This window comes from Pseudophryne corroboree, chromosome 5 (assembly GCF_028390025.1).
Source record: "Pseudophryne corroboree isolate aPseCor3 chromosome 5, aPseCor3.hap2, whole genome shotgun sequence".
In the NCBI taxonomy this organism is placed as follows: Eukaryota; Metazoa; Chordata; class Amphibia; order Anura; family Myobatrachidae; genus Pseudophryne; species Pseudophryne corroboree.
In genome coordinates, this window is record NC_086448.1 from 613990459 (window position 1) to 614013885 (window position 23427).

The 23427-nt window shown below is 45.1% G+C and overlaps 1 protein-coding gene and 1 pseudogene across 1 annotated transcript; one reads left to right on the forward strand and one right to left on the reverse strand.

The window, feature by feature from the left end:
* Positions 1-226: 226 nt before the first annotated feature.
* On the reverse strand, positions 227-1185 carry LOC134929638 (transcription factor Sox-9-A-like; annotated as a pseudogene).
* A 6723-nt stretch (positions 1186-7908) lies between these two features.
* On the forward strand, positions 7909-9230 carry LOC134929639 (putative nuclease HARBI1). Its single transcript, XM_063925220.1, has 3 exons — positions 7909-8676; positions 8760-9132; positions 9209-9230. Exons 1-3 carry the CDS (start codon positions 7932-7934, stop codon positions 9228-9230), a joined length of 1140 nt encoding a protein of 379 aa, XP_063781290.1. The 5' UTR covers positions 7909-7931.
* The last annotated feature ends 14197 nt before the right edge of the window (positions 9231-23427 follow it).

The window sequence follows — 23427 nt, forward strand, 5'->3', positions numbered from 1 at the left end:
CTCCTGTGAGCGGCACTGACACTATTGGAACAACAGTAATAGAATAAAACTGGACAATAACAGACAGACATAAAGGTAGGAAGGTCCTGCTCGCAAGCTTGCAATCCATAAGGAATAGGAATTGATACATAAAGATAGGTGCTATCTATTGCATAATGGTCCTGTCAGATTGCAGATATTCTTGGTGTGCTGTATGATATGGTCACACATCAATGTTGGCCTGGGGTCAGGAGGATGTCAAACTGAAGAAAAAGAAAATAGTATATGCGAAGATGGGTGGACTGTACAGAGGGGATGTAATTAGATACAGAATGAAAGTCATTGGTCTATAGTTGTTTCTCTTTGGCCTTGTTAGCTGCAGTATGTGTAGACATGTTGCTCCTAGTGTTGTGGAGTATGTTTGGGGAATAGATAGGACCCCCATTGTGTCTGCAATGGAAGTGTACATGGGATGCTAGCCTGGGTTTGTGTAACTGAATGTTGAGTATAGGCTTGGGCTCTGGTGAGCAGCATGAATGTAATAGAATTAGAGCCCTGGTTCTCGGTGTAGTTGTACTGTGAGCGTGTGATGATAGGATATGAAGAGCTGTAGTGGTGGAGGATGAAGGAGCTGTAATTTAGCTGCTGTGGAGAGTGCTGCTGATCAGTGTAATGGCTAAGCTGCTCAGTTTTGATGTGTGTCCTCTGCTGGGACTGGCTCTACTCACTGTTTAGAATTGACAATGCGTGCTGTTGTGGCTGCTGTTGAGGCTGCTACTTGGACATCCAAGTGTGTCCAGCCCCTGCAGCAGCACTGTTTCTATTGCTTCTGCCATAACTGCCTGTGTCTAGGGCCCCATACACTAGAACGATAATGGCCAATTTAATCGAAATTCAGGCCGATATATCGGGTGAAATCCGACATCCAAGTGTGTCCAGCCCCTGCTGCAGCACTGTTTGCATTGCTGATGCCATAACTGCCTGGGTAAGTCACCTGTGTAGAGGTGACTCCTGGATGGCCATTTTGTGGCAGGTATTGGTCAAACTCATTGATATCAAAGGTCTCAATGTTGGAGATCTCCTCAGTGCTTAGCTCTCCGATATCCATATCATGGAAATCAATGTGAAGGGGTGGCGGCCACTCTCCTGTAGAGGACGACCTTTACGTATCAGATCTTGCTTCCCAGTTTGCACATCTGCAGTCTCTCTCTATCTACTCTCTCTCTCTCTCTCTCTCTCTCTCTCTCTCTCTCATGACTCTACCTGCCGTAATGGTAAAAGGGGACTCGACCTGCTGTAATGTGTAAAAGGGGACTCTACCTGCCGTAATGTGTAAAAGGGAGATCTGCCTGCCATAATGTATAAAAGGGGACTCTACCTGCCATACTGTGTAAAAGGGAACTCTACCTACATAGAGTACCTGCCGAAATGTGTAAAAGGGGTCTCTACCTGCCGTAATGTGTAAAAGGGGACTCTACCTGGCGCAACGTGTAAAAGGGGGCTCTACCTGGTACAATGTGTAAAATGGGGCTCTACTTTCTGTAATGTGTAAAAGTGGACTTTACCTGGCTTATGTGTAAAAGGGGACTTTACCTGCCATAATGTGTAAAAGGGGACTCTACCTACCGTAATGTGTAAAAGCGGACTATACCTAGCGCTATGTGTAAAAGGGGAATCTACCTAGCGTAATGTGTAAAAGGGGACTCTACCTGGCGTAATGTGTAAAAGGGGGCTCTACTTGCTGTAATGTGTAAAAGGGGATGCTACCTTCCGTAATGTGTAAAAAGGGACTCTACCTGGCGTAATGTGTAAAAGGGGGATCTACAGGCCATAATGTGTGATAGGGGCTCTACCTGGAGTAATGTGTAAAATGGGGCTCTACCTGGCATAATGTGTGACAGGGGCTCTACCTGGCGTAATGTGTGACAGGGGCTCTACCTGGTGTAATGTGTGTAAGTGGCGCTACTGTGAAGCGTAATTTGAATAATGGAGACTAGTGTGCAGCATAATATGAATTGGTTTTATTTTGTGGCCAGGCCCCTTACCTATAAAACCACACCCCTATGGCACGCACTGGCCTTATTCTAAATATGGGGGGTGCCAATGCTGTTTCTTGCACACATCGCTAAAATGTCTATTTACGGCACTGCCACTACTGCATGAATCCTCAGCCAGGGTTAGCTAGTTGGTGGGTTAATGCTTTTGCCATGGGACCCCTAGCTGTGGCATGTCCCCTAGCTGTGGCATTACACCCCTGCTAGTGGACCCTGGTACTGGTAGTAAAATATGGGGGACCAGGAGAGGGAGGAGGTATGAGGCAGCTGTATCTGCTCCTGTTAAGACCAAAACTGGCAGCAATGTTAATTTCACATTTTTCGTTAACTGTGCCCTGCTCCGTGCCATTGTGGGTGTTTTTCCACAGCTCCTTGGTCACCAGGCACACCAGACACCAGTCTCCTGTAGAAAGGGTATGTGGCAGTCTTTGCTAGAAGCTGTCAAAGAGGTGGGGACATGCCTTCGGGACCTTAAAAGGCTTCAGTATGATTTAACGACGGACACAATACCGACGGTCATAATCCCGACAGCCATTGACCTACAGTCAAAATACCAACACGGTCAACATACTAACATTCATTATGCTGACATGTTCAAAATGCCGACATAGTCAGAATACCGACATTTGCAATGCCGACGTGTCAACATACTGACATGATTTTTTCTGTATTTGTGTGTCAATGTCGACTTAGGTTGACATGGACACCGTCTAAGTGTTCCTTGTCCCCTCGCATGGCTTGCTGCACTCACCATGCTTCGGGCACGGTGCCTCACTGCGCTCGGCACACTATTATATTCCCCGTCCAGGTCCACTGGGATGGTAAAGTATGAACAAGTCTGTTTTAGGCCAAAAATTCCTTAAAAACGCATGTCGGTATTTTGACATATCGGCATTTCAAAAGTCGTTATTCTGACTATGTCAACATTTTTAACATGTCGGCATAATGAATGTCGGTATTTTGTCTGTGTCTGTATTTTGACTATCGGTCAATGGCTATCTGTATTGTGTCCATTGGTAAGTCAACTGCTACCCCCTTAAAAACATTTTAAAAAATGTAAGTAATGTCAGTTAGCTACAATACACCACACAGTAGTGTTCATTATTCACATTACACCACACATTAGTACCCCTTATACATGTTACATCACACAATAGTGCCCATATACATGTTACACCACAGTAGAGCCGCTTATATATGTTACGCCACAGAAGAGCTGCTTATACATGTTACACCACAGTAGAAGGTGGCTGTACCCCAACTCTCACAGAATGCTTTACCGGATGTGCGACTTACTCTTTGATGACCTGAGCCAGACCTCCACTTTTAAGCTACTATAGTAGGCTACTATTCATCTTGTAGGAAATGGAATATCTACCCTCTGACTTTTGCATACCTTGTACATGATTGCCCCTTTAAAAATACATTTGAGTTCGGCCGGCATCCCGAACTTCATTACGTTCCACCCCCTATGTCTGTCTGATTTCACACTGCAATGAACTCAGCAATCTCATACATACCAGCCTAATTAGTTAATCAGACACTGGCCCTCATTCCGAGTTGGTCGCTGAGATTCATCGCATCGCAAATGTACGAAAACTAAGTGTCTGCGCATGCGCAAAAGCGTAAATACGCATGCGCGAGTACATACGTACGACATTAGTGCAAAACTGCCAAATTTAAACCAACACGTAACTGGCAAACGAAAACGAGGAGTGGCGGAGGCGTGGCGGAGGCGAGACTTCGCAATGCTCCGACATGGGCGTGAAAGTGGGCGTACAGTGTGGGAGTATGCAACTCGCAATGGGCGTGTTTTTCGCAATTATACCTTGTCGCTGTTAAATCTAACATAGGAAACCGTAGCAACCTTCACGCAGCAGCCGAGTAGGTCTGCAGTTACTCTACATTTGCGAAGTACTGTTACCAAGTGTGTATGCAGTAATTAGCTGTTAATTGGAGAGCACATTCATCTGATGGCCAATTACTAGCTAATTACTGCGCAGATGAAAGTTAGCAAATAGCAATTGTCTGAACCAACATTACATGTTTATTCTACTCACATATAAATCACACACACTGCCAAATAAGGTTGTTTTTAGTGTTAAAGTTGGTGTGTAAACATTTTTTTTTTAATGTTTGTAAGAATAACAAATACAAACAAGTGAAATAAACATTTAAATGTAAAGCTGCAACATTTTTGCTAAAGAAACCCACAACCAAATAATGCAGCATACCCTTTCATTTTGTCAGAAATGTAACATTAATTTTTGTTTATAATATTTGACAATGTTTTAAATGATGTCCTGTTGATCAATAGATAAATCTAAAAAGTGTTGTGTCAGTTTACTTAATATGGACATTAAAGTGTGGTGCAAAGCATACCTGTATTTGTTGGATGATGCAATTTTGTGGGAGAAATTGCAGATTGGTCCACAAGTGTCTATATGCTGACCTAATTTTTCTGGAACTAACATTTACCTAATGCATTACCTTGAATAAATTGCACAATTTTTAAATATTTTTTTTTTATTACTGTAGTAAGATTTCACAACATGAAAACAACATGGCTACACGTGAGTCTCACAGGCAGAGATGGACCAAGCAGCAAGCATATGGCACTGACACAAATGATAGAGCAGAACTTAGTACTCTGCAAAATTCAGCTTCTGACTAAATTATAATTTGTAATCAAAAATAATACATATTACACACCCTGCCACACCAAAATTTGGACACAACTGAGAAAGAATTAGGATCCACCACACAAACACAACAATACATAGCACACTAGTAAGAGGAAGATGGCTCTGGTGTTTATACCCAAAAACTCACAGGCTACAATACCTCCAAACATAAATAATACATTTCACTAAGAGGGAGTTATCCATTCTGGCCACACAAGCCAACTCCAAAATAACATAGAGGCAACATGAAAAACATGGGTGCTGGCCATCTGGAGAGACATCACTTTCTTTTTTTTCTCCCCGCCTGAGGCTGTTCTTCTTGGCTTGGTCTGCGGAGCGACCTTCGTTGGGCCTGCCCAGTGGGCTGTTCTTCCTGGGCAGGGGCAGGGGAGGGAGCCGATGTGGGTGGCTCTCTGCCACTGTGGGCAAGGGAGACAGCGATGGCCTGGAGCCCTTGCAAGATGTTATTTGCAAGGCTTTGGAATGAGGAGGCAAGTTGTTCTTGGCCCTGCCTGATCTCTGCCAGACCTTGGCAGAGTTGAGCAACACCTTGCTCAACACTGGTTCGGTGCTCAGTGAGCCGGACAGCTATCTGGCTTACCTCCCGGAGGATCCCGTCTTGAAACGCATTTAGGCTCTCACCATACCTAGCGATTTCAAGCAGGATCTCCGGGATAGCAGAGGGTTGGGTGGGGGGGCCAGTAGGAACCTGCAGAGGTGGGATTTGTGGCCCCACACTGGCAGACCCACTAGGTCCCTCCACCTCAGCCTCAGCCACATAACCCTCCTGTGACTCAAACTGATCATCCCCCTGTGCTGTGTTTTGTGGCAAGCAAATAGAAGAATGTGTGGGAAAAGAGTACAATAAAAAATTAGATTTAATTTTATAAATACTGTTTAAATTGCAGACAAATACATGTGTAAACTTACCTGGCAAGTCATGTCCCGTCAGGATCTCAGGCAGGTCCGTGTCCATATTAGACACCCCTTGTGCCTCCTCATAACTGACACAGGCCATCGCCATCTCCTCCAAGTCTGTATACTCCACAGCGACAGATGGTCCTCCCCCTGTAGCCCTTGAGGCATTCCACTCCGCAGACCTCTTTGCCTTCAGGCGGGATTTGAAGTCGGCCCACCTACATATGTATTGTGAAAGAGGGGCAAAGTAGAGTATTATTATTTGTGTATGTAAATATCTAGGACACATGTTCGGCTTCTGTTTGCTATACATAACATCACATGTCACTACATTTTTAAGACAACTTAGCACAGAAAAAGGACTGGCAAGATGCACTTACCGTCGTCTAACTTCCTGCGATGTTCTGACGACAGAGCCAACTTCATTCACAGAATGTGTGATGTCCCTCCAGATGCGATCTTTTGTAGCAGCACCCATGTTTTTGGGGCCTCTATGTACTTTGGACATGGCCTGCGTGACCAAGACACGCAACTCCCTCTTAGTGAATGCTGGCTGTCTTTTCTTACGTCTGGAGGTAGCCTGTGAGGTTTCTTCCTGCTGCTCCTCACCATCTTCCTCCTCACTAGCAGCTTCTGTCTGTTGTGTTTGTGTGGCTAATGCTGATTCCTCCTCAGTTTGTCCAGTATGTGTGTGTGGCAGGGTATCCCCACTCAATTGTTGTGGCTCAGAAGCAGACATTTGCAGAGTACTAGGTCCTGCCTCTTCACAATCCGCAGAGGCGTATTCCAACATCCTTTTCTGGCACTCTAGGCGTTTTTTCGCCAATGCCATCTGCTGCTCTGCAATGCGGGCCATCTCTGCTGCTATTTCCTCACGAGAAGCCATGTTTGCGATGACGTGTGTACGCCGAGGTGTGTGCTTATTTATACCTACGTGCGGGGCGTTCATTCACACAGGTGTACAGTGTTAATCTTGGTAATGATTGCACTGCTTATTTAAGGGCCTACTTTGCACGCTGTGAGTGTTGGTAGTTTGGAGTTTGTATTTGTCAGTTTGGAGTTTGTTGGGCTGTGCGTGAAGGTGCTATTGTGCTTTTCAGAGTGAGTAATTGTCAAGCATACATTTGTCCGTTTGTTCGCGTTTAGAATATAGACGGTATAGCATTATTTTTGCGAAAATCCGTTTGTGAGTATTCGTGCATTCGTCTTGTTCCTAATTTTTTTTAAAAATTATATTTTTGAGGATTATTTGTAATTCTTTTTATCACATATATATTTGGTTTGTCCATTTTTTACACTAAACCTGTGCTTCAGTGTTGCTGTTTTGTGGACTAATGTTACTATGTTGATCTTACTGTAATTTTTGTTCTCTTGTAGGTGTATTTTTTTGGGTGAAGTAACCCCTTTTTGTTGATTTCAAGGAGTGTGATCTATAACTCGAATTTGCCTGTTGTTTTCTTTGGAGCAGGTAAGTGCCCTTGGCCTGTGTTGGTGCCTGTTTGTGTGAATGGTCTCTATGTTGTTTTTACTGTAATTTTTGTTCTCTTGTAGGTGTATTTTTTTGGGTGAAGTAACCCCTTTTTGTTGATTTCAAGGAGTGTGATCTATAACTCGAATTTGCCTGTTGTTTTCTTTGGAGCAGGTAAGTGCCCTTGGCCTGTGTTGGTGCCTGTTTGTGTGAATGGTCTCTATGTTGTTTTTACTGTAATTTTTGTTCTCTTGTAGGTGTATTTTTTTGGGTGAAGTAACCCCTTTTTGTTGATTTCAAGGAGTGTGATCTATAACTCGAATTTGCCTGTTGTTTTCTTTGGAGCAGGTAAGTGCCCTTGGCCTGTGTTGGTGCCTGTTTGTGTTTGTTCAAAGTGTTTTGCTTATGTTTGTCTGCCATCTTGATAATAAATGTCAAATTTATTTCAAGGATTGTTGTGCAAAGTAGTGCTGTTCTTGCCTGTACTAGCTACAAAAGGGATAACTTTGGTTGTTGTTTTGTAATTTATTTTTAGCCTATTTTGCTTAAATTTTTCGTAGGTGTTTGTGATGTGTTTGATGCTCTGAGTATTGTTTTTTTATTTTTTATATTAAAATGATTTTAAAATATGTAGGTTTCAAACCTTTAATTTGTTTTTTTCCTTTTTGGTATCATTTTCATTTTGATCCTGAATTGAACACAGAAAATATGTCTTATGCTCCTGCAGTAAGTTGACACCCCCTTTTTTAAAAAATGTTTTGTTGTATATTTTTTGAGCTTTGCTTTTGTCTTATTCAACATATCTGTTATATTTTTTTAAAGTGTGTGATGTCAGTGTTTATCGCAGCAGAAGCCCTACCTCCCCAACCCACGGCAGCACTCCCACCCCAACCGCCAGCCCCACAACCACAACCGGCTCCTCATCAACCAAGGCAACGGAGGCGTGCTAGGCCACCAATTTTCCAACCCCGTGTCCTACTTTTTGGGATGCCAGATGATGTTGTTGTGCGTAGATACAGGCTGCCACCACATCTAATCCTAGACACTCTCTCCATAATAGAGAGTGATCTGGAGTCTTCAATTCGGTATCCTACAGCAATACCACCATTGACACAATTCCTTGCTGTGTTACATTTTTTGGCTACAGGCTCTTATCAGCATGTGGTTGGAGACCTGGCTGGCATGTCGCAGGGCCAGTTCAGTAAGGTCCTGCGGCGTGTCTGCCAGGCTTTCCTAAAGCGTGTGAAGCAATTTATTGCTATGCCTTTGGATGTTGGTGCCCTAGATGTGGTGAAGCGGCAATTTGAGGAAGGTGGTAGTCGCTTCCCACATGTTATTGGGGTTGTGGATGGCACACATGTAGCTATTCAGCCACCAAGACATAATGAAGAAATTTTTAGAAACAGGAAACTGTTTCATTCTCTGAATGTAATGGTTGTTTGTGGGCCATCCCTCCAGATCCTTTCCCTGAATGCAAAGTTTCCCGGAAACTCCCATGATGCGTATGTCATTAGACAATCAGGGATATGGCACAGATTAAGATCAAGTCAACGAGCAGACATGTGGTTATTGGGTGAGTTGGCCCACTATTTTTTGCCTAAAATTACTAATTTTTACAAAATATACTCTTTCTAATTTTTTATTCTCATCAAACAGGAGACCGTGGATATCCTTGCACCCCCTGGCTCATGACTCCTTACCCTAATCCCAGGCCAGGACCACAGACGGCATTTAACTCCGCGCTTACTGCCACTAGGCAGCTGGTGGAGCGCACAATTGGGGTCCTTAAAGGCCGGTTTCGTGTGCTCCACCGCACTGGTGGCAACATCATGTATTCGCCGGAGATGGCAAGTAAACTAGTGGTCCTGTGCGCTATACTACACAACATCGCGGTAAGGAGTAGCGTAGAGCTTCCTCAGACAGAGGAATTGCCTGATGAGGAGCCAGGGGTTGTCCGACACTTCGGTGGGGGGAGTGTTACACGGAGGGGGAGCCAAGTCAGGGCAAGCATTGTTGCAGAATATTTCAGGTATAGTTTTTTTTTTATTCTAACAAAAAAAACACAGTATGCTTATGTTCATTTTGTAATTTTGAATTTTTTAAAGCTATTGTAAGGTCATTGTGTAATTATTTTGGTGTGTGGGAATCTGTAATATTTTTGTTAAAAAATATCCGTAAACAGGTTAAGCTTACAATGTGTTATTTGCAAATATAAATAAGAATTTACTTACCGATAATTCTATTTCTCGGAGTCCGTAGTGGATGCTGGGGTTCCTGAAAGGACCATGGGGAATAGCGGCTCCGCAGGAGACAGGGCACAAAAAAGTAAAGCTTTACTAGGTCAGGTGGTGTGCACTGGCTCCTCCCCCTATGACCCTCCTCCAGACTCCAGTTAGGTACTGTGCCCGGACGAGCATACACAATAAGGGAGGCATTTTGAATCCCGGGTAAGACTCATACCAGCCACACCAATCACACCGTACAACTTGTGATCTAAACCCAGTTAACAGTATGACAACAGAAAGGGCCTCTTAAAGATGGCTCCTTAACAATAACCCGAATTAGTTAACAATAACTATGTACAAGTATTGCAGATAATCCGCACTTGGGATGGGCGCCCAGCATCCACTACGGACTCCGAGAAATAGAATTATCGGTAAGTAAATTCTTATTTTCTCTATCGTCCTAAGTGGATGCTGGGGTTCCTGAAAGGACCATGGGGATTATACCAAAGCTCCCAAACGGGCGGGAGAGTGCGGATGACTCTGCAGCACCGAATGAGAGAACTCCAGGTCCTCCTTTGCCAGGGTATCAAATTTGTAAAATTTTACAAACGTGTTCTCCCCCGACCACGTAGCTGCTCGGCAGAGTTGTAATGCCGAGACCCCTCGGGCAGCCGCCCAAGATGAGCCCACCTTCCTTGTGGAGTGGGCTTTTACAGTTTTAGGCTGTGGCAGGCCTGCCACAGAATGTGCAAGTTGAATTGTGTTACAAATCCAACGAGCAATCGACTGCTTAGAAGCAGGTGCGCCCAACTTGTTGGGTGCATACAATATAAACAGCGAGTCAGATTTTCTGACTCCAGCCGTCCTTGCAATGTATATTTTTAAGGCTCTGACAACGTCCAACAACTTGGAGTCCTCCAAGTCGCTAGTGGCCGCAGGCACCACAATAGGTTGGTTCAGATGAAATGCTGATACCACTTTAGGGAGAAAATGCGGGCGAGTCCGCAGTTCTGCCCTATCCGAATGGAAGATTAGATAAGGACTTTTATAAGATAAAGCCGCCAATTCAGATACTCTCCTGGCAGAGGCCAGGGCTAGTAACATAGTCACTTTCAATGTGAGATATTTCAAATCCACCTTTTTCAATGGTTCAAACCAATGGGATTTGAGGAAATCTAAAACTACATTTAGATCCCACGGTGCCACCGGAGGCACCACAGGAGGCTGTATATGCAGTACTCCCTTGACAAAAGTCTGGACCTCAGGGACAGAGGCCAATTCTTTTTGGAAGAATATTGACAGGGCCGAAATTTGAACCTTAATGGATCCCAATTTGAGACCCATAGATAATCCTGATTGCAGGAAATGTAGGAAACGACCCAGTTGGAATTCCTCCGTCGGAACCCTCCGATCCTCGCACCACGCTACATATTTTCGCCAAATGCGGTGATAATGTTTCACGGTGACTTCCTTCCGTGCCTTAATCAAGGTAGGAATGACTTCTTCTGGAATGCCTTTCCCTTTTAGGATCTGGCGTTCAACCGCCATGCCGTCAAACGCAGCCGCGGTAAGTCTTGAAAAAGACAGGGACCCTGCTGTAGCAGGTCCCTTCTCAGAGGTAGAGGCCACGGTTCGTCCGTGAGCATCTCTTGAAGTTCCGGATACCAAGTCCTTCTCGGCCAATCCGGAACCACTAGTATTGTTCTTACTCTTCTTTGCCGTATGATCTTCAATACCTTTGGTATGAGCGGCAGAGGAGGAAACACATACACTGACTGGTACACCCAAGGAGTTACCAGTGCGTCCACAGCTATTGCCTGTGGATCTCTTGACCTGGCGCAATATTTGTCCAGTTACTTGTTGAGGCGAGACGCCATCATGTCTACAATTGGTCTTTCCCAACGGTCTATTAACATGTTGAAGACTTCTGGATGTAGACCCCACTCTCCCGGATGAAGATCGTGTCTGCTGAGGAAGTCTGCTTCCCAGTTGTCCACGCCCGGGATGAACACTGCTGACAGTGCTATCACGTGATTCTCCGCCCAGCGAAGAATCTTGGCAGCTTCTGCCATTGCACTCCTGCTTCTTGTGCCGCCCTGCCTGTTTACATGGGCGACCGCCGTGATGTTGTCCGACTGAATCAACACCGGCTTTCCTTGCAGGAGAAGTTCCGCCTGGCTTAGAGCATTGTAGATTGCTCTTAGTTCCAGAATGTTTATGTGAAGAGACTTTTCCAGACTCGTCCATACTCCCTGGAAGTTTCTTCCTTGTGTGACTGCTCCCCAGCCTCTCAGGCTGGCGTCCGTGGTCACCAGGATCCAATCCTGAATGCCGAATCTGCGGCCTTCTAATAGGTGAGCCTTCTGCAACCACCACAGAAGTGACACCCTTGTCTTTGGTGACAGGGTTATTCGCAGGTGCATCTGCAGATGCGACCCTGACCATTTGTCCAACAGATCCCTTTGGAATATTCTTGCATGGAATCTGCCGAATGGAATTGCTTCGTAAGAAGCCACCATTTTTCCCAGGACTCTTGTGCATTGATGTACTGACACTTTTCCTGGTTTTAGGAGGTTCCTGACCAGATCGGATAACTCCTTGGCTTTTTCCTCTGGAAGGAAAACCTTTTTCTGAACCGTGTCCAGAATCATTCCTAGGAACAGCAGACGAGTTGTCGGGATTAAATGGGATTTTGGAATATTCAGAATCCACCCGTGTTGTCTTAGCACCTCTTGAGATAGTGCTAAAGCTGTCTCCAGCTGTTCTCTGGACCTTGCCCTTATTAGGAGATCGTCCAAGTATGGGATAACTAATACGCCTTTTCTTCGAAGAAGAATCATCATCTCGGCCATTACCTTGGTAAAGACCCGAGGCGCCGTGGACAATCCGAACGGCAGCGTCTGAAACTGATAGTGACAGTTTTGAACAATGAACCTGAGGTACCCCTGGTGTGCGGGGTAAATCGGAACGTGTAGATACGCATCCTTGATGTCCAAGGATACCATAAAGTCCCCTTCTTCCAGGTTCGCTATCACTGCTCTGAGTGACTCCATCTTGAACTTGAACTTTTTTATGTAGAGGTTCAAGGACTTCAGATTTAGAATAGGCCTTACCGAGCCATCCGGCTTCGGTACCACAAATAGAGTGGAATAATACCCCTTTCCTTGTTGTAATAGGGGTACTTTGACTATCACCTGCTGAGCGTACAGCTTGTGAATGGCTTCCAACACCCTCTCCCTTTCGGAAGAGACGGTTGGTAAGGCAGACTTCAGGAAACGATGAGGAGGATCCGTCTCTAATTCCAACCTGTACCCCTGAGATATTATCTGCAGGATCCAGGGGTCTACCTGCGAGTGAGCCCACTGCGCGCTGTAATTTTTGAGACGGCCCCCCACTGTCCCCGAGTCCGCTTGAGAGGCCCCAGCGTCATGCTGAGGTTTTTGCAGGAGTCGGGGAGGGCTTCTGTTCCTGGGAAGGAGCTGCCTGTTGGTGTCTCTTCCCTCTTCCTCTGCCTCGTGGCAGGTACGACAAGCCCTTTGCTCTCTTATTTTTGTAGGAGCGAAAAGGCTGCGGTTGAAAGGTCGGTGCCTTTCTCTGTTGGGGAGTGACTTGAGGTAAAAAAGTGGATTTCCCGGCAGTAGCCGTGGCCACCAAGTCTGATAGACCAACTCCAAATAACTCCTCCCCTTTATACGGCAAAACCTCCATGTGACGTTTTGAATCCGCATCGCCTGTCCACTGTCGTGTCCATAAGGCTCTTCTGGCTGAAATGGACATAGCACTCACCCGAGATGCCAGTGTGCAAATATCCCTCTGTGCATCACGCATATAGATAAATGCATCCTTTATTTGTTCTAACGACAGTAAAACATTGTCCCTATCTAGGGTATCAATATTTTCAATCAGGGATTCTGACCAAACTACTCCAGCACTGCACATCCAGGCAGTTGCTATAGCTGGTCGTAGTATAACACCTGCATGTGTGTATATATTCTTTTGAATAACTTCCATCTTTCTATCTGATGGATCCTTAAGTGCGGCCGTCTCAGGAGAGGGTAACGCCACTTGTTTGGATAAGCGTGTGAGCGCCTTGTCCACCTTAGGGGGTGTTTCCCAGCGCGCCCTAACCTCTGGCGGGAAAGGGTATAATGCCAATAACTTTTTTGAAATTATCAACTTTTTATCAGGAGCAACCCACGCTTCATCACACACGTCATTTAATTCTTCTGATTCAGGAAAAACTGTTTGTAGTTTTTTCACACCATACATAATACCCTGTTTTACGGTATCTGTAGTATCAGCTAAATGTAACGTCTCCTTCATTGCCAAAATCATATAACGTGTGGCCCTACTGGAAAATACGTTTGAATTTCTACCGTCGTCACTGGAATCAGTGCCCGTGTCTGGGTCTGTGTCGACCGACTGAGGCAAAGGGCGTTTTACAGCCCCTGACGGTGTTTGAGGCGCCTGGACAGGCATTAATTGATTGTCCGGCCGCCTCATGTCCTCAACTGACTGTTTAAGGGAAGATAAACCATCACGTAATTCCACAAATAAAGGCATCCATTCTGGTGTCGACCCCCTGGGGGGTGACATCTGCATATTTGGCAATTGCTCCGCCTCCACACCAATATCGTCCTCATACATGTCGACACCACGTACCGACACACACCGCAAACTCACAGGGAATGCTCTAATGAAGACAGGACCCACTAGCCCTTTTGGGGAGACAGAGGGAGAGTCTGCCAGCACACACCACAAAGCGCTATATATACAAGGGATATCCTTATATTAAGTGCTCCCTTATAGCTGCTTTAATATATATATATATAGCCATTAATGTGCCCCCCCTCTCTGTTTTACCCTGTTTCTGTAGTGCAGTGCAGGGGAGAGACCTGGGAGCCGTTCTGACCAGCGGAGCTGTGACAGAAAATGGCGCCGTGTGCTGAGGAGATAGGCCCCGCCCCTTTTTCGGCGGGTTCTTCTCCCGCTATTTTTCCAGTCAGGCAGGGGTTAAATATCTCCATATAGCCCCTATGGGCTATATGTGAGGTATTTTTAGCCTTGTATAAGGTTTATATTTGCCTCTCAGAGCGCCCCCCCCCAGCGCTCTGCACCCTCAGTGACTGCCCAGTGAAGTGTGCTGAGAGGAAAATGGCGCACAGCTGCAGTGCTGTGCGCTACCTTATGAAGACTGAGGAGTCTTCAGCCGCCGGTTTCCGGACCTCTTCACGCTTCAGCATCTGCAAGGGGGTCGGCGGCGCGGCTCCGGGACCGGACTCCACGGCTGGGCCTGTGTTCGATCCCTCTGGAGCTAATGGTGTCCAGTAGCCAAGCAGCAAATCCACTCTGCATGCAGGTGAGTTTACTACTTTCCCCCTAAGTCCCACGTTGCAGTGATCCTGTTGCCAGCAGGACTCACTGTAAAGAAAAAAACCTAAACTAAACTTTCTCTAAGCAGCTCTTTAGGAGAGCCACCTAGATTGCACCCTTCTCGTTCGGGCACAAAATCTAACTGGAGTCTGGAGGAGGGTCATAGGGGGAGGAGCCAGTGCACACCACCTGACCTAGTAAAGCTTTACTTTTTTGTGCCCTGTCTCCTGCGGAGCCGCTATTCCCCATGGTCCTTTCAGGAACCCCAGCATCCACTTAGGACGATAGAGAAATAATGTTATGTTGCTAAATAGTGTCCTTATTTGTTTTGTTTCCTAAAAACATGTTTTTTGAAACAAACACACAAACAAATTAAAATGAATGTTGACCACTTTGTGACTGTCCAGCTGAATGATCACACAAACTGTGGTGAGTACACAGATATGTTTCGAAATTTAAACAAAACTGTGTGTGTGTCTGTGTCTGTGTTTGTGTTGGGGTTTTTTTTTTTTTTTGTATTCCTTCTGCGACTGCGTATTTCCGCTCGTGCGATTTAACACTCTGCTCTTCCCAGCATTGCAAAGATCAATAAAGTTATTAGAAATGACAGCATAGATTTTGGACCAATCACATGCTAACAGACACTATAAATATATGCCCAAATAAGGAAAACGCCATTGCCATGATGCGTGCGGCACCTTTCACCAGGCGGGAGCTCCGCGTCCTGGTTGCGGTGATGGACCGCCACGTAGGCCGCGTTGGGCGCTTCATCCCAAATCGGGTTAAGCGCGAGGCCTACGCGGAGGTCCGCCACCTAGTGCGGTCTCACGTCCGCAGCAGGCGGACAATCATCCAGCTGGAGAGGAGATGGAGTGATCTCCGCAGGAGGACTCCAGAACTGTTGGCGGAGATCCGCCAGCAAATCAGGGAAATGCATGCACGCAGTAAGTTACATTACATAAGATTATTAGCATAAAATTTGCAAATTTACACTAAGTGGTAGGCTAATAGCAACACTGAGTGAACAATTTATAAAAATAGGACAGTGTGTGTGGTTAGGGCAAACAGTACTGACTGTGTCAAAGTGTTACCAAACAAGTGCATGTTGTACAGAATTAATACCCAGGCAGGAAACTGTACCCAAAAACTTGATCAGTGGTGTCTATATAATAAGGTGGCTTGAATAGTGATCTGGTGATGTTGCCTAGACCAATCAATATGACTCAATGGAATAGATTAAGGAATGAGCGTCCAAATAATTTTTTTGAAACATTATGGTTGCTGGGGCCAACATGAAGAGGATTTTAAAATGTGTTGTTAAAAAAAAAAAAAAAAATGTGTTTTTTACATGGAATAGAACAGTGTAATTTACAAATGTTTAGTATGTAATTTAACATGCAAATAAAATTTACCAACAAATATCATTATAGGACGACCACAACGGCAAAGACATCCAGTGAGCCCACATCAGGCAGCTTCTCAGCCCCCTTCCCCTTCTCACTCCCCCTCCACTTCCCAGTCCCCCTCCCCTTCTCACTCCCCCTCCACTTCCCAATCCCCCTCAGCTTCCCAGTCCCCCTCAGCTTCCCAGTCCCCCTCAGCTTCCCAGGCCCACTCCCCTTTCCACTCCCCTTCTCAGCCCACCCCCCTTCTCCTCCTTCCCAGTCCCCTTCTCCTTCTACTTCCAACTCCCCTTCTCAGCCCCCCTCACCCTCTATTGGCCTAACATTCTCTCCGCCCCCCTCGCCCTCTCAATCAGACCCACCCTCAGAAATTAGATTCCCAAACCCTCCTCCTTACCCCATCTCTCCTCCTTCCCCAAACCCTCCTCCTTCACCCATCCAGCCTCCTTCCCCCATCCCTCCTCCTTCACCAATCCCTCCTCCTTCCCCCATCCAGCTGCCTTCACCACCCACAGAATGGGCAGAAGAAGCCCCTGATGGGGTCAGTGGTGACCCTAATGTTGCTGAGGAAAGTAAGTGTTTTTACATTTCAGTTCAAAATATGACCTACTGACACTTACAATGTACAAACATGCACTGTTGTACTGTTTTAAATCAGCTAGCAAGGTACACATTTTCATTAATTATTGATGGTGTTCATGTTGCATTGATATTTTTTAGAGTATCATTATATGTAGTGTTTATGTGTGCAATGTGTTGTGTGTCCACTCTAGGTAGACACTAATTAGTTTGACAGGGTTGCCAGGACTACATAGTTTAATATGTGTTTATTTATCACAAAAACATTTATAGCTGAGTGCAGTTTAGTATGTTGTTAGTCTTTAACACTTGTGCCTCTCTATTCATAATGTTTGCACTTTCAAAACACATGCTTCACTTTGTTAGCAAGCAGAACAACACAATGATTTGTTGTGTTAAAGTTACACTCACAAAATGCTAATTTGTAAAAATTAAACCGGTTTTACCTTATTTCGGAAACTGGATTTACATGGATTGTGGGCATGCTAGGATATGTAGTCCTTCTGAAGATGTTGATATGCAGTGTGATCATGCAGGACCAAATCTCCTTAAATTTAATTCTCTTCAGTCCAGATGTGAATGAATGGCAACATGGTGTTACATTTACTAAGATGGTAGTTATCTTTAACATGGGATGTTGACCATAGCAACCAATAAGATTAGAAATTAAATTGGTATGCCCACTTTTACAAGATAACATGTTTAATTTGTTTGTTTGCTATGGTCTACTTCCCATCTTAAATTGAACTCCCGTAGTAGAAAATGGACAACATGGTGTGGTTCACTTTCTAGTTTAAAAAAAAAACTTTGCTGAGCAGGATTGTGTATTATGCTACTGATTTAGCCTTAAAGCAGCCATGATGTAGTCACTTAGGCATTAAAGCAGGCCTGTCCAAACTGCGGCCCTCATGCTGGAGAAAAAATACACATCCCAGCATGCCCTGACACAGATTTTGCATTCTCTGACCACAAAACTGGGAAAAGGCATGCTGGTAGATGTAGTTTCACAACAGCTGGAGGCCACCAGTTTTGACATGCCTGCATTTCAGTGTGCTTTGTGCCTTTCTTGGATAATAAGTAATGTAATTCAGTTATTAATGTTTCTGTTGCTTCTTAATTTCAGATGTTGCAGTTGGAGATCCAACAAGTTTTGGAGGCATTATTGCCAGAATGCGACAACACCTGCATGGTGTTTTAAGTTGTCTGGATGATTTAGAAAAATTTTCATGATTTTGTTTTTTTGCAAAAAATTTTAATGTTTTAAAAAATAAAAAAAATAAAAAAATGATGATTCAAGTTAACCGGGTGTTGTGCTTATTAATGCAAAAAAGGATCAGCAGAATGGCAGGCAGAAATAGTTTCAATTAAACATTACTCACATGTAACGTAAGTTTACAATTAAAAAATCAGTTAGGAGATTATTGTGTTAATAAACATGTAAACACCTTCATTCACAAACAACATCTTTTAAAAAAGATAAACAAATTTTTAAAATATAATAGTTTTTTTTTAAAACACTTTTACATGTTGATGGTTAATTATGGCAACAAAGTGTTAATCTGGTTTTTTGGCCTGACTTAATTGTTTAGGAACATTATCAATCATTACACTAATTGGATTCGTAATTGACAAGGGCTTGTGTACTTTGAAATGAAAGGGGTAATTTCACTTAATCGCAAAAAAAACTTTCATTTTGCGTTTTACCTTAAAAGTGTGCAATTTTAAGGAAAAATGAGTAAATCTACTAAAACTTAGTATTTTTACGATGAAATATGTGTTTTTGCGAAGGCTTCGCAATGCTGCGATGGTTTCGCATTACTGCGATGTCATTTGGCGTACGCCCACTTTGTGTAATACTGCGTACGAATGTGCAAAAATACGTTGGGGGCGGATGTTCGCAAATTTACTACACTAACGCAACTTTGCGAATATGTAGTGCGACCGAAAAACTGAGCGATCAACTCGGAATGAGGGCCACTGTTCCTTTCTCTGTCTGCTTCACTTTAATTTCATTTACAGCTTTGTTGATGTCCAGTGCAAGTTAATTCATGACAATAACTATTGATATTTAAGACAGTTAAAACAAAGAATGCTTGCTATAATACCAGTCACCTTGAGAACTTCTGGAAACATTTACTTTTGTATTCTGTCTGCACTAAAGGAAGAAATATGGGGACACCAAGGAGACCTTGCTAACAGCAATTACTTAGCGGAAATAGGACACAAGACCCTTCAACATGACGCTTACTGTCCAGTACAAAATGCTCTACTTCCAAACATCCACTTAATGTCCTCTTGCAGTTACCTCTAATGAATTAATTAATTGATGTGTTTTGTTTTTTCTTAAATCAATTAGGCCGGCAACACAATCACAGCAGATAATCAGTCAGTATCTATTGGTGTGCCATTTGTTATTGAGTCATATTTTCAGCACAATTCAGTGCATATATCGATATATTGTTCCAAAATAAATATTTCTTAGAAGTGTATTTTGTTACACAAAATTTGCTCTAGGTGTACAAATCTACATTTTTGTTGTTAATAAATAGCTTGTGTGTTACAAAAGAATGTGTGCTGAAATTGTTTTGTACAATAACAAGTTTGTGCACTGCAAAATAAAAGTTCAGATCAGTGGCGGATCCAGGGGGGGGGGGGGAGGGGGCACTCGGGCCCGTGCCCCCCCTGTCATTTGTGGCCTCCGTCCCCCCCAGCGCCGGCGCCGCACAGGGAGATGACGGGCGCCCGCTGAGATTGTGTTACCAGCGGGCGCCCGTCTCCCTGCACAGCGGCAGCCGGAGGCAGGAGCTCAGTACTGAGCTCCGGCTTCCGGCGCTGTCACTGTGCGCCGTGCACTATGGGAGAGACGTTAGTCATGACGTCTCTCTCATAGTGCTAACTGAGGAGCGGACGCCCAGGGAGGAGGAGGACTGCAGCGGTCTGGAAACGGGAACGGGGCTTGGTAAGTATGTTCTGTTTTCTCTTCCTCAGTGCAGCGGGGGCATCTACTGGGGGCAAACTACGGGGGGGACATTACTGCTGAGGGGCATCAACAAGGGCATTACTACTGGGGGGGGCATTACTACTGGGGGCATTATTACTGGGGGAGCATCTACTGGGGGCATTACTACTGGGGGCATTACTACTGGGGGACATCAACAAGGGGCATTACTAATGGGGGCATTACTACTGGGGGGCATCAACAAGGGGCATTACTACTGGGGGGGCATTACTACTGGGGGCAAACTACTGGGGGCATTACTGGGGGGCATCTACTGGGGGCATTACTACTGGGGGGGCATTACTACTGGGGGCAAACTACTGGGGGCATTATTACTGGGGGGCATCTACTGGGGGCATTACTACTGGGGGGTCATCTATTGGGGGCATTACTACTGGGGGACATTTTTACTGGAGGGAATCTACTGGGGGCAAACTACTGGGGGACATTATTACTGGTGGCATCTACTGGGTGTATTACAACTGGGGGGCATCTACTGGGGGCATTACTACTGGGGAACATTATTACTGGGGGGCATCTACTGGGGGCACACTGCTGGGGGACATTATTACTGGGGGCCAACTACAAAGGGGCTAACTACTGGGGGCAAACTACAGGAGGGCATTACTACTGGCGGCGTAACTACAGGGGCATTACTACCGGCGGCGTAACTAAAAGGGCATTACTACTTGGGGCTAAAATACAGGGGGGGCATAACTACAGGGGCCAAACTACTGGGGGATAACTACAGGGGCCAAACTACTGGGGGCATTACTACTGGGGGCTAAACTACAAGGGGGGCATAACTACAGGGGCTAAACTATAATGGGGCAAACTACAGGGGGGCATTACTACTGGGGGCTAAACTACAAGGGGGGCATAACTACAGGGGCTAAACTACAATGGGGCAAACTACAGGGGGGCATTACTACTGGTGGCTAAACTACAAGCAGGCAAACTACTGGGGGCATTACCACTGGGAGACTAAACTAAAGGGGGGGTAAACTACTGGGGTCATAACTGCATGGGCATTACCACTGGGGGCATAACTACTAGGGCGCTAAATGACTGGGGGCATTACTACAGGCAACATTACTACTGGGGGCAATACGGGCATTGCATAAGGGGCACCACTACTATGGGGTCTATATAAGGGGCACTACCAGTACAGTGGACATTGCATAATGAGCGCTACAACTGTGGGCATTGTATAAGAAGCGCCACCTCACATGCACCGAAGCCGCACACAAATGTACTTGCCCCTTCCATGGTGCCCCCCCTATCATTTTCTTCTGGATCCGCCCCTGGTTCAGATAAATTGTAAATAAAAACTTTCTGCAAGAGAAGTAGTTTAGTAAGATACTGTACACATCATTTTTTGGTAGAGATTAGATGTAGGGGCCAATGTATTAAGCCATTTTAAGTAAAATTCCCTGAACACTGTTTTACATGATTTCCGCATTGTGGCACTGATTCTGAGTTAGACAATAATGGTAAAAATGTGCAAAAGCTCAAAAGCTGTGTAAGAAAAAGCACCTGCGTCTGGCTTCTGTGATCTGATTGCTGTGACCATAGACACAGTGCCGGACTAGGCATGAAGGGTCCACCGGGAGAATGCAGTGGTAGGGACTCATGTTTAAGGGTGATGTCAGTCTCCAGAGGGGGTGTGGCAAGCCACCACAGAGGCTTGGTTAACCATTAGAGAGTGCATATCTGGGCCCCTTGATAAATATACTTAAGTAAATGCTACTAGTGCATGCATGTACCAAATTAATAACAGCAATACACTGTAAAAAAGACACCATAGTCCTGTGCAGTATAGGGGGGGGGCCATCGGGGGTTTCGGGGGTTGCCCCTATACCCCTGTGGCAGAGCCGGCCCTATCCAATATGATGCCCTAGGCAAGATTTTGGCTGGTGCCCCCTAGCTCCGCAACTAGTTCTGCAGGAGATGCCTGGCATCTTTTGTTTCTGAAAATGCATCTTATTTACATTACTAGTGGCTAAGATGCACAAGCAGCTTCTGCTGATTAAATTGATATGCAGCATGCCTATATTCTGTGTGCGACTGCGGCTGTATCTGCATACAAAATGCTACATTACAGTGATTTCTAGGAATACACTGCAATGTAGTATTTCGTATGCAGATACAGCCGCAGTCACACACAGAATATAGGCATGCCGCATATCATTTTAATCAGCAGAAGCTGCTGGTGCCCCTAAGCATACCAAATGCCCTAGGCATTTGCCTATGCCTAAGGCCGGCTCTGCCCTGTGGGCCAGTCCAGCTCTACATAGCATCGGAACATCACCACCATCAGTCCCAGCATTATACATCTGAGTAATCATCAGATAACTCAGGATGTGAGGGGCAGTGACGAATGTGAATTGCCAAATATTCTCTTTAAAGAGCTGCAGAATATATGTATGCTATATAAATAATGTCCAGCAAAACTACTCTTCCGCAGCCAGTAAAATTGTGTCCAAGGATGACATTGTGCAGTGCAGCTCCTGCACATGCGTATATCTAAAAAATTTAAAAACATTAGTAAATTGTAACTAATTACTGCATCCATCTCTGAATCAGGCTGTGTCCTATTTGTGTATATTATGGGAGCTACATGCTGCAGCCCCTCTATGTTCAGTTCACAATGCATTTCCATAGAAGCCTGTGGGGACAACAATATAGACAAATGCACCACGTTCGAAAAAGCTTTGTGTAAAATGGGGACTCTTGCCTGCTGTATTGTGTAAAATGGGGACTCTTGCCTGCCGTAATGTGTAAAATGAGGACACTTGCCTGCTGTATTGTGTAAAATGGGGACTCTTGCCTGCCGTAATGTGTAATATGGGGACACTCGCCTGCCTAATGTGTAAAATGGGGACACTCGCCTGCCTAATGTGTAAAATGGGGACACTAGCCTGCCTAATGTGTAAAATGGGGACACTCGACTGCCTAATGTGTAAAATGGGGACACTCACCTGCCTAATGTGTAAAATGGGGGCTCATGCCAGCCGTCATGTGTAAAATGGGAACTCTTGACTGCTGTAATGTGTAAAATGGGGACACTTGCCTGCCGTAATGTGTAAAATGAGGATTTAATGTATCAAGGGCATTACGGTGTATGGCATAATATAATTTTTTTTATTTTTTTTTCCTGTGGTGGCTGTGATCTGTTGGTGCAAGGTCAAAAACCGGGGTGTAAGGTAGTCTTTTCAGATGAGGCCACGCCCATTTTAATGAGACCACGCCCATTGTAATGAGATCACGTCCCCTTGCCAGGAGCGTGCGCACTGTTTTTATATCTATATGGGGGGGGGCACATTTTTAATTTTTATGTCAATGGGGGGGGGGCATTTTTAAATCTTGCACTGGGAGCCAAATTGGCTATAAACAGCCCTGCCCAAGAGGCCCCTACCCCCTATTATCTGGCAACAGCAGCTACAGCTCTTCTCCTCAGCCCAGCATACGCAGCTGTGTGCTAGACTGCATTGTGGCCAGGGAGGTGCTTAAAGTACTCTTTTTTTTTTCAATTATATTTTTCTAAAGGTGCAGGACCATTTCTCCTGCGGTTAGGCCACGCTCCCTGAGCCCTGACAGGCTCTCTACTGCCCTGCTCCCAATAGCCAATTCCATCTTTTGATGGAGTTAAGCCTGTAGGTGACAATTTCACCAGTGTGTTTAGAGTGGGATCCTCTTTAGTTGTCCAGCTGTCCATACACAACCTGAGAGTGTCAGGAGATGCA

Coding starts and splice junctions, on each gene's coding strand:
- LOC134929639 (XM_063925220.1), top strand. CDS start 7,932: ATGTCAGTGTTTATCGCAGCAGAAGCCCTACCTCCCCAACCCACGGCA. Junction 8,677..8,759: donor AGCAGACATGTGGTTATTGG/GTGAGTTGGCCC, acceptor CTCATCAAACAG/GAGACCGTGGATATCCTTGC. Junction 9,133..9,208: donor ATTGTTGCAGAATATTTCAG/GTATAGTTTTTT, acceptor AATTTTTTAAAG/CTATTGTAAGGTCATTGTGT.